This window comes from Phragmites australis, chromosome 5 (assembly GCF_958298935.1).
Source record: "Phragmites australis chromosome 5, lpPhrAust1.1, whole genome shotgun sequence".
NCBI classification, from domain to species: Eukaryota; Viridiplantae; Streptophyta; class Magnoliopsida; order Poales; family Poaceae; genus Phragmites; species Phragmites australis.
This window is the reverse complement of record NC_084925.1, coordinates 32,330,968-32,342,746: the sequence shown is the minus strand read 5'-3', so window position 1 is coordinate 32,342,746 and position 11,779 is coordinate 32,330,968. Positions and strand designations below refer to the sequence as shown.

The 11,779-nt window shown below is 39.2% G+C and overlaps 1 protein-coding gene across 1 annotated transcript; it reads left to right on the top strand.

Moving 5' to 3' along the window:
• On the top strand, positions 1–3,716 carry LOC133919297 (UDP-rhamnose/UDP-galactose transporter 6-like). The gene is made up of 6 exons (XM_062363662.1): positions 1–269; positions 939–1,126; positions 1,280–1,464; positions 1,545–1,745; positions 2,196–2,357; positions 3,163–3,716. The coding sequence occupies exons 2-6, from the start codon at positions 997–999 to the stop codon at positions 3,490–3,492; spliced, it is 1,008 nt and encodes a 335-aa protein (XP_062219646.1). The 5' UTR covers positions 1–269; positions 939–996; the 3' UTR covers positions 3,493–3,716.
• Positions 3,717–11,779: the final 8,063 nt, after the last annotated feature.

Here is an 11,779-nt window from a genome sequence, read left to right as displayed (position 1 = left end):
GTCGCGATTTTGCTCGCCCGGTGCCCCTCTGTTTCCACTGTCACCGCACAAGCTGCGGCCACACCCTTCTCCTCTGTCCTCTCTCGATCCAGAGCAGGCAAATCTCACCGCCGCCTCCTGCTCGTCTCCTCTGTCCGGCCGATCCCTTCTCCGACGGATCTTCCACCGGTCGCTCCTCAGTCCGCTCCTACCGCCCCAGCGCCACTCCTCACTCTGTGCAGTGCAGTTGAGATCCATCCGGACGTGGATTGGTTTCGTTTTGTTTGTTGGTGAGTCTCTCTCCCTCCCTCCATTCCACTCGGTTAGTTGAGGTTTTTTTTTTCTGCGGCTGCACGCTGGTGCCCTACTAATCCAACACAATCCAATCCATCGATCCATCCATGATTCGATTAGGTTCTTCTTCTTCAGCTTGCAAGATGCCAATATCGACCCTGATTGTCACCATAGGACTTCTTGGTACCCAATTAAGGCCGGATGCAGTTTATTTTCCAATAATTCTGGGGGTTCACTGGGGGTTCAACTGAACCCCCTTGCCCCCACCCTACTCTAATTAATCAACATGCCCCTAAATCTCAAAAGCTACGAAATTGCAGAACCAGTTGCAATGGACTCATATGAATTGTTGGCATTAATATGTAGGATGCCATTTCTTTAGCTTGCCTAGAAGTTCTATGTTGTTTGATTTGTCTATCGTCTTCGGTGCTCACTAATTGATATTTACACAATTTGTGTATTTTTGTGGTCGACTGCGTCCGTTAAATTCCCTTTCGTATCCATCATTTTGTGTAACAATTCTATTGCAAAATCAGCCAAAACAGAAATTGGGAGCTTTGGTTTATATTGGGGTACTGACTTATATCGATACCACTTGCGATTATGCATGCTCACATAAACTCGTGTGATTATCAAACTAATTCTCAGTTGCAATTGGATTGAAGGTGGATTTTCTGATCTGATACGTATAAGATTGGGTTAGACTCTACATGTCAAGAAAGTATGGCACAAGGAAGCAAGGCGGAGAGAAAAGCAGCATTAGATGCTGGAGCATGGATGTTCAATGTTGTGACATCTGTTGGTATCATCATGGTCAACAAAGCCTTAATGGCTACACATGGTTTTAGTTTTGGTAAGGCAGTGCTTTAATCATCATTCCTGATTGGATCGCGTATAATGCCTTATTCACGTGTGTCATCACTTCCATCTAAAATTAAACTATGATTATGCAGTAAATCAATCAGATGCCTTATACTATTTTGTTTGCTACTGTTTACTTGTACAGCTACAACATTGACTGGACTTCATTTTGCAACCACGACCTTTATGACATTAGTAATGAAATGGCTGGGATATATTCAACCATCCTATTTACCATTACCAGAACTAGTAAAATTTGTCTTTTTTGCGAACCTGTCAATTGTTGGGATGAATGTCAGTTTGATGTGGAATTCTGTTGGATTCTATCAGGTGAGGACAGAAACTTTGTTATTCCATCTTCAATATTGGAATGGAATGCATAGAGTAAATCGTGTGTCTTGCTTTTTCAGATTGCGAAGTTGTGTATCATTCCAGTGTTGTGCTTTCTGGAAATCATATTTGACAAAGTCCGTTACTCAAGAGATACAAAGCTCAGCATAGTGCTTGTCCTAGTAGGTGTTGCTGTGTGTACTGTTACTGATGTTAGTGTGAACTCTCAAGGGTTGATAGCTGCAGTAATAGCAGTCTGGGGCACAGCACTACAACAGCATGTGAGTATTGTGGATTATTAGAATTTGGCCTTTGCTGTCCATCTTTATGTATATCACATGTTTCCTAGTGGGATCTATCCTGCATTAACCCTTATAATGGCTTGGCTTCTTAGTTAGCAGTTTTCAACTCTTAACTTTTCAACAATAGTAGATATGACAGATTTTGTCTACAGAGTTTCAAACCTTTCGGGTGAATTATTATGTAATCCAGACTTTTTTCTGTGTTTCTTGGAGGTTTAGTGAGCAAAAGAATCTAGTTCTTTCCTTCACTGCTGTGTTGATTATTCAGGTCCAAAAGATAGTTCTGTAATAGCTGAAGAAAACTTTGAACTTCTGGGTCTTGGTAGCTTTTTTAATCTAACAAGTCTTCTCCATGTGCCCATTTCACTTCTCATGAAAACTTGTTATGTTATTATCCCTTGTTTTATTTTTTTCCCTTTTGTGCTGCAGTATGTTCATACCCTTCAACGGAAGTACTCGCTTGGCTCATTCAACCTCTTGGGTCATACTGCTCCAGCTCAGGCAGCATCATTGTTGATTTTGGGACCTTTTGTGGACTTCTGGCTGACCAACAAAAGAGTTGACACGTTTAACTACACATCAATAGTTACAGTACGTGATGCTTATTCTGAATCGATCCTCTGCTTATATATTTTGCATAATTGTTGCATGACGAACCCATCTATTCAAGTTGCATCTAGATCAGCGTTGTACTCCCTCCAGTCAAAATATATTGGTGCTTTGGGCATCAGGACGGTCCAGAAAGCGCATCTTTGACCATAACTTCCATCACAATTTACTTATACAACCTATAAAAGTTATAATAGTATGAATTTTCTTTTAGACAAGTGTGCAAGTCTATAGAGTACATATATCATTTCCATGTCCCATCTGAATATTAAAAAATATATTTATAGCCGATGTTCATAAAGTTTGTCTGCACGCATTCCCAAAATATCACTCTTTTGTGACTGGAGGGAGTAAGATTTATATATACCCATGATTCCATCTGAGCTAGATTTTCAGGACTATCAAGTGATCATTGTATCTTGGAATTATGCACATTTATCTGCCCGGTTTGGTGGCCAAGATTTTAAGTAGTGATGTCTGATATGGGGTTTAATGCAATATTTGAGATGACTTTAAGCCTTGTTTTATCCAAAGTATATTCATGTTGTTCGATACTGGCAATAGTTGACCATAACAAACAGCATATTGTTTCATATAGATGCTTCTTAGACATGTAGGAAATATTCTGTTTATCTTTCAGTATTTCTTTTAGCTATTAGCACAATCCAATGAAATGAGCTTGCGGTATATGATTTGGATCCTAACAGTTCTTTTGCTTGATGTGCTTGGCTTTACCAACCTCGGCAAGACTATTTCACATTTCCTTTACACATGTTTGATTTTTCAGTTCTTCATCGTGTTGTCGTGCATTATTGCTGTCGGGACCAACCTAAGCCAATTCATATGCATCGGAAGATTCACAGCCGTCTCATTCCAAGTTCTAGGCCACATGAAGACAATTCTCGTGTTGACCTTGGGTTTTCTCTTCTTTGGAAAAGAAGGCCTCAATTTCCACGTCGCCTTTGGCATGGTCCTGGCTGTGATCGGCATGATTTGGTATGGCAATGCGTCGTCGAAACCGGGAGGCAAAGAGCGCCAGGTTTACTCTGTGCCGAGCGAGAAAACTCAGAAGCACGGGATACTGCCGTCGCAGTCTGAGCTTGATCAGAAGGTCTGAAATGAGAGCAGCGAAAGCGAGTGTTTATCGAGTATCGATCTAATTTATTCTTTTTTATACGTTTTCGAGGGAGACGTTTCTATAGAATCATAGGACATATTAGCACAAAGAGAAGTACCTGGGCAAAAGCCCATGGCTTTGCTTTTGCGGTAAATATGCCAACAGTTAAGCTGGCAGATACTTGATTTGTAATATTCATTTTGTAACTGCGTGTATTTGCTCTTGGTCTGGGCGTTCGATATACTGGCAGTTCCATGGACAAGTGCCTGGGTGCTGAATGCTGCGCTACTGCCGCATCCTGGTTCGGCTCCTGGCTCCTGCTCTGCAGCTACGCGCGCGCCCGTGACCCTCCCACGAGGGTGCAGCACCGCTCCATCCTCGGCATAGTCTGCATCGCTCCTGCTTTGTTTTTCGCTGTGCCCTGGCATGGAAGGCCGAGGGCCAGGAGCCGAGGAGTCACCTGCGTCCTCCGCTTCACACTTCACAGTCGGACCGCCCCTATTTTCCATGTGTCACAGCGTGGGGATTCGGCACCGGCGCGTCTATCGGCTCTATTCTGAGTAGAGCTGTAAAAGTAACGGTAGATTGAGAGAATGAATGATCTGTTGATTGATAGATGTTGTTTACATATATACACAGTAAATGGATGGTAGTTTGGTTGTCTCTTAAAAGATGTTTTTTTATTTACTAACTGTTAATTAGATAGTTAATTGATCATATGCTTATTTGAAAGGGTATCTTTTCATAACACTTCCCCTTGATCAATTATTTTGTATGTAAATTTCTTGTTGAAAACTCCTCTAAAAATCGTGTGGGAAAATATGAGAAATAATATGTTATATGTTGATACACCATTAAAACTTCTTTAAAATTCAGTGAAAAAATATAAGGAGAAAATGATATGGTATATATCAGTTATTGCCTTGTTGTAAGGTAATATGAGAAAACTCATTGGTAAGCTTAGAGAGTAATAATTATGATCTTTGGATCATATTAAAATTTTCGAAAACTATTTGGGAAAATAGGAGAAACAAAATAGATATTGCCTCATTAAAAACCTTATATGAGAAACCATATAGGAAAACTCATAAAGGAAAATAGTACAATATATATAAACAGGTTATTATTCATGGATCAACTCCTTCTGAACCTTGCAAATCTCGCAGTCGACACATACCAATTCTATGAATATATTTTTGGAATGTAGAAGTTGGTAAGGACTTAGTAAACAAATTAGCAAGATTATCACATGATTTGATTTGCAAGATTTCTATTTCCCTATTATTTTACAATTCATGAGAATAGAACATTTTAGGGGCAATATATTTAGTTATATTGCTTTTAATGTCACCTGTTTGCATTTGAGCGCATGCAGAATTATCTTCATAGATAATTATCGGTGATTGCACAGAACCAATATCACATGATTGTTATATGTAGTTGATCATTCTACGAAGCCATACGTATTCACGTGATGCTTCATATAATGTAATTATTTCAGAATGATCAGTGGATGTAGCCACTAGAGTCTGTTTTGAAGACTTCCATAAAATAGCTATTCCACTATTTAAGAACACAAAGCCTATCTGTGACCTAGCATTATGGGGATCTGATAAGTAGCTAGCGTCAGTGTAACCAATCATATTCATATCTTGATTTCTTTGAAAGAAAAGATCAAGATCTATAGTGCCTTGGAGATATCGTAAGATATTCTTGACTCCCGTCCAATGACGTTTAGTTGGAGTAGCGCTATGCTTAGCTAGTAAGTTTACTGCAAATACGATATCAGGCCTGGTGCAATTTGTAAGATATATAAGAGCTCCAATAGCACTGAGATAAGGAACCTCGGGTCCCAGTATCTTTTCTCCTTCCTCCTGTGGTCTAAATAGATCTTTCTCCATATCAAGACATTGAAGAACCATGGGAGTCTTGGAAGGGTATGATTTTTTCATATTGAATTTCTCCAATATTTTCTGGGTATATGCGGCTTGGTGTAGTAGAATACCTGAAGAAAGATGCTCGAGTTGTATTCCAAAGCAAAATTTGGTTTTACCCAAATCCTTCATTTCAAATTCCGTCTTTAGATGATTGCGTGTTTTATCTATATCTTCTGTATTTCCAATGATATTGAGATCGTCAACATACACAGAGATAATACAAAATCCTGTTGAGGATTTCTTATGAAGACACATGGGCAATCATCATTGTTGGAGTATCCTTTTTGTAGAAGGAATTCTTTTAGTCGGTTGTACCATATTCTTCTAGACTGCTTTAAACCATATAATAAATTTTTAAGTTTTACACAATACATGTTGCGGTTTGCATTTGGATTCGAAATGTCAAGTCCTTCGGTGACTTTCCTATATATATCCGAATCAAGTGACCCATAAAGGTATGCAGTCACTACATCTATCAATTACATAGATAGATGATTTTGAACTGCCAATGAAATTAGATATCGAAACGTGATTCTATTCATTACTGGAGAATAAGTCTCATTGAAATCAATACCAGATCTCTGCGTGAACCCTTGTGCTACAAGCCTCGCTTTATATCTCACCACCTCGTTGTTTTCATTTCGTTTGCAGATGAAAACTCACATGTATCCCACAGGAAAAATGTTACGAGGAGTAGGTATTACTAATGTGAATACCTCTCTTTTGGAGAGCAAGTGTAATTCTGCCTAGATTGCATCCTTCCATTGTGTCCAGTCCGAGCACTTGCGGCACTCTGCCATGGTTTTTGGATCTGGATCATTGAGAAGGTCGTTTGCAATCTTTGAGGAGAAGTATGTGTCGATAATTATAGTCTTTCTGTCAAATGATTCTCCAGAATCAATATAATTAATGGAAATTTCATCTACCCTTTCTGACTTATCGTGATTTCCCATTGCAATTGAGTCTGGGTGTTTCGATGTTTCAGCATCAGTATTTGTGTGCACAGTTGAGCTGGGATATGGATGTTAAACATCCACTGGATGTATAGTGTCCTTAGCCCTTGGGTGTCTTTCAACTTGACGTTGATTTGTATTTACTGTTTTGGAAAAAAGATTCCTCTGTTTCCGTGTTAGCTTGCAAGAAGCTTTATCCTTTATGTCCGTACCTCTCCCCCTCTTATTTTGATTTGGGAGTTGAGTGGTTTTATTTGTTACCTCCACTCTTTCTGGCACATTCCTAGCAGGAATATATGATTTAGTGACACCTTTATTATCAGTGAATGCATCTGGCAGGTTATTTGCAATATTTTGTAAATTTATGATTCTTTGAACTTAGAGTTCAGATTCTTGAGTACGTGGATCTGAGGAGGAAATGTCTGTGGCATTCCAATTGATTTCCTGGTATTCTTTCTGGTACTTGAAATATCCCCCCTAATGCCGGGAAATGCTCCTTATAAAATATACAGTCAGCGTACCGGACTATAAATAGGTCCCCTATTAGGGACTCGAGGTATTTTATGATGGACAGAGAGTTATACCCCACGTAGATCCCCAATTTCCTGTGTGGACCCATTAATGTACGCTGCGGTGGTGAGATCGGTGCGTATACAGCGCAACCGAATTTTCGCAGATGGGAAATGTTTGGAGGATTTCCACGTACTAACTACAATGGGGAAACAGTGTGATATGTAGTTAGTCGTAATTGAATTAAGTTAGCAGCGTGTAAGACTGCGTGACCCCAATATGAAGTTGGTAGGTTGCAATTATGTAATAATGGTCGTACAATGAGCTTGACTCTTTTGATGAGAGATTCGGCCAAACCATTTTGAGTATGGACATAAGGTACTGAATGCTAGATTTGAATTTCTAGGGCCATACAATAATCATTAAAGGCACGTGAGGTGAATTCAGCCGCATTGTTCATTTGAATAGATTGTATCCTATGTTTAGGATAATGTGCCGGTAATTTAATAATTTGAGCAATTATTTTGGTAAAAGCATGGTTTCGTGTGGACAATAGACACACATGTGGCCGTCGTGTAGATGTGTCAATGAGAACTATGAAGTACCTGAATGGTCCAGTTAATGGTTGGATATGACCACATATATCGCCTTGAATGCGTTCAAGGAATTTGAGTGGTTCAGCTATGATTTTAAGATAAGAGAGTCTTAAAATTAATTTCCCTGTGCCACATGCGATGCACACAAAATCCGAAGATTGTGAGAAGTTGGCAGTATTCATGCCATGACCAATTGAATTACAGATAATTTTTCGTATCATCTCGACACCAGGATGACCAAGCCGATCATGCTATATTTGGAATGTATCAACATTCTGAAAAATTACCTTATACGCAACTTGTGGTGTGGGTTTGATGTATGTATAGTACAATCCTGAAGATAAAGAGGGAATTTTCTCTAATATTTGTTTGGCATATCCGTTATTTTTGGTAATGAGGAGATATTCCTCTTTGTTGTCATCATGGGTTTCGATATGGAAACCATTTTGACGGATATCTCTATAACTTCGTAGGATACGTGTTGAATCGGGATACAAGAGTGCATCTTCGATTGTAATTTGAGTACATATAGAGAGAGTGATTATGGCGCGACCAGAGCCAACAATCGTAGCATCGCGTCCCACGATCGTCAAAACATTTTCTTTACTCTTTTTCAGAGTTTAGAAATATTTAGTCTCCCTTAGTATAGAGTTAGTGGTACAGCTATCCACTAAGCACATCTCTTCTTCCATCGGATTGTCTCCCGTAATCATCTATATATATAGAAACAGAGAATTTTAATGTGAAATTCTTCATAGATATATAGAATACATACAACTTTATTGAGTATCAATGTGTTGATACATTATTAGAATATACAATACAGTATAAGATGACAACAACCTTTTACAACACTATGCATGACATAGATATAATAGTATCTAATTAATTGGGAGCCTAATTGAGATCTCCAAATAAGTCGTTGGAAGCAAATTCCACAAGCATAAGAAGTTGGTGCCATCTAAGGTGGCGGAACCCAAGGATATCTATTCACTCACTAATGAGGAAAACAAAAAGATTGTGAATGCGAGTGTCATGGCTCATTTTCATCCTCCACCACCTTCACCGAAGCCTGTTGTGCCTGAAGATACTATGAAATTTTTCATGAATATAGTCAATGCTAAACAACATCAACTGATTACAAATGTATCAGTAAGAAGTAGGCTAGGAGCAAATCATGTCTAATCGTTCAAGATGCTCTAAGCATTAGGGACTTCCTGGCTTCTTCTAGATTAATAGCAGAAGAACTAGCACGGCTAACTGTGGGGGCGGATATATCAAAGTTGGATGTTATATGGCCATTTGAGTTGGGAAAACCTTTGGTCAAACCAGATGTAGAAAGAAATCTCATAACTCAAATACGTCGATTACATCATTGGTACTTGGAGCAGTCTAAGCAGGGTATACAGGTGTTCCCTGTAAGGTATAGAGATGAATATTTCCTCAATAGGGACGACTACTTTTGGGTGAAGTTTAAGTGCTTGTATGAAATGTATAAGGAAGATGCCCTCAACGTGGCCATAATCAGAGCGTAGACTTTGTAAGTACTTATGCATATAATTCACGTTATAAGATCTTGTATATTGAAATCGCATGGATAACTTCTCTCTTTCATAGAATGGAGATACAAGCGTGCATACAAGAATTAGATAATAAAGTAAGATTCATCGATCCTAGGCTTGTCAACCAGAAAATTATACAGTCGAATTTAGATTTTACTGATGACTGCTTATTGAAGTGTCTGCTTTACCACCAATACAAGACCTTCATACTCTTGCCCTACAGTTTTAAGTACGTGTTTGCGTGCCAGGGTGTTCTCCTTTTATGGGCAACTTGATCCTAGTACTAATTTTCTACGGTGACATATTTTTGCAGTTTTTATTGGATCCTCCTTGTTATCAACCCAAGTTTGAGCAAGATCATTGTCTTGGACTCACAAAAGATAGATAAGATGACTTACCAAGACCTCATTGACATACTAGCCAGGTAAACTCGATCATTTAATCTTCACATCTATTATATCTAAGTTTAATTGGTATTCATATTCACGTACATAGCGTACACAAGATACTGCAAAAAGAGTATTATGTACTATCCATACAGGAAGCAATATGATTTAAAAACTGACTTTTCGGTACGCAAGGAATATTCATAACATGCATTTCCTACTAAATAAAAAAGTTTAATTCATTCCACTGATGAATCCTTTTCTCTTGAAATGTATGAGGCAACCACCCGACAACAATCTCTGCGGGTTTTATGTTCTTACTTGCATTCACAAATTCAGCCCTGACGGAGATAGTGTCATGTCCGATGATCTCGAGGTATTAAATTACATATCGATATCTTCTTTTCAATTTATATATGTGTTCAAGGACTAATTCTTTTGATTCTTCAAACTCAATGCTCCAAACAACGCATAGGTGCGTTACAACCTGCAGAAATACATGCCATTCAAGAACAGGTCAACGGGTTCTTCATGGAACATGTTATCAACCCAGCCGATGAGTTTCATGAACCGATCATGCCATCAATGCGTGAGAGATCTTCAAATCCGTACCTTCTAGTAGAGAGTATGTGACAAGGAAGAAGACTACCAGGAGGTTAGGTTACTTATATATCGCCAAATGACACCATTTTAATGAAGGATATTAATTACTATGTATTAATAAATAGCATGAATTACTACGTATTAATGAATATGTATTTATTATTGATTTATATTAAATATGTGTCTCATTATATGCATATCAATGCACTTCATCCGAAGGATCCTGTTGTGGCCTTCGACCTGCTTTCAGAGTTGGTACCGTTGGATGATTCTTTGACAGAATAACCTTTCAACGATGATGCGAGGAGGAGCTAGAAGCAGCGGCCTGCAAGTGTGCCCAGGAGGAGGAGGATGAGAGGCTGGCCCGTCAGCTATGCGCTACGGAGAAGCAAGAAGCACCGTTCCGTAAGCGTGCCTAGGAGGAGGAGGATGAGAGGGTGGCCCATCAGTGCGCAGTGGAGGAGGCTAAAGTATCAAACCTTAGTGGCGTTGAGGCGTCGGACATTGATGTCTTTGACACGCTAGTGAGTCTGGAGCATAGGTGACGCTACGTTTGATCAGGCGTGGTTGGGTCCTCCACTCCACCACCATCGGTCCCCCGGCATCCCCGGACGTACACACGCCATCAGCCATCCATGCAGAGATGCAGTCCTCATCGCGAAAGAGGTAGAGGGATACTAGACTGACTCAACTCAACTGGCTTTTCGGGGGGTGACCTGTGAGAACTATTATGTATATATGTGTGTTTATCGATGCTTATGACTTGTAATATGTGTTCACTCAAATATGACATGAATTACTATATATAATGAATGTGTCTTTATTAGTGATACATTAAATATGTGTCTCATTGTATGCATGTATTGAGAGGGAGAGAAACAGGGAGATCGAGGAGATAGAGAGAGGACAGAGAGAGGGAGCATAGGGAGGGAGGAGAGGCAAAATACTGCCAACTAAAGCATTCATCCGGCAATGATTCCTCCATCATTACTGCCAACTGAAGCTTTCAGCTGGCAATGGTAACTCCTTTACTATCGGTCCCCCAAGCTGGCAGTAATAGTCTCCAACTATTACCGCTCATTACCTACTATCGACTCCAAAACTAGTAGTGTAGGGAGTTTTAGAGCTGATAGCGATGTGTTGTTCTGTAGTAGTGTTGCTAAGGTACGTATACAGTACACTGACACTCACTGACGTTAGAGCCACAATGTAAAGATGTCTAAGGTACATATGCAGTTACCTATATACTTCGATCGATCATAAATACGTGTCGCTTTGAATAAAATTTGATCAAACTTTTAAAACTTTAAGTGTCAGTAACTTCCAAAATATTTAGTTTGGAAACATAAAAATTATACGTGTAGATTTATCTTGAAAAATATTTTCATAATATTATATTTTTATTAGATATTATAACTATATTTTAATAGAAAATAATAGTCAAAATTGTATGTCAAAAATCATAAAAAGTAAAAAATACCATGTAATTTTTTACCCGAGGAAGTATTATTGTCCAGCTAGATAGGTCGTAAGGCCCACGGAACGACATGATCAATGTGTAAGGCATCGTAAAATACTTCATTACCGAGCATGAGGCTGGTTGTGCATGACCCATGCATAGGTGCAGCAGTGGTGCATGCAATGCCTCCCCTACCGCGGCATGCATGCAGCGATGGTGTATAGCAATGCCAAGCTTAGTAGAAGTTCAAATCTCCCTCTCACGGCAATGCATGTGTGGCG

Coding starts and splice junctions, on each gene's coding strand:
- LOC133919297 (XM_062363662.1), top strand. CDS start 997: ATGGCACAAGGAAGCAAGGCGGAGAGAAAAGCAGCATTAGATGCTGGA. Junction 1,127..1,279: donor TACACATGGTTTTAGTTTTG/GTAAGGCAGTGC, acceptor TTACTTGTACAG/CTACAACATTGACTGGACTT. Junction 2,358..3,162: donor ACTACACATCAATAGTTACA/GTACGTGATGCT, acceptor TTGATTTTTCAG/TTCTTCATCGTGTTGTCGTG.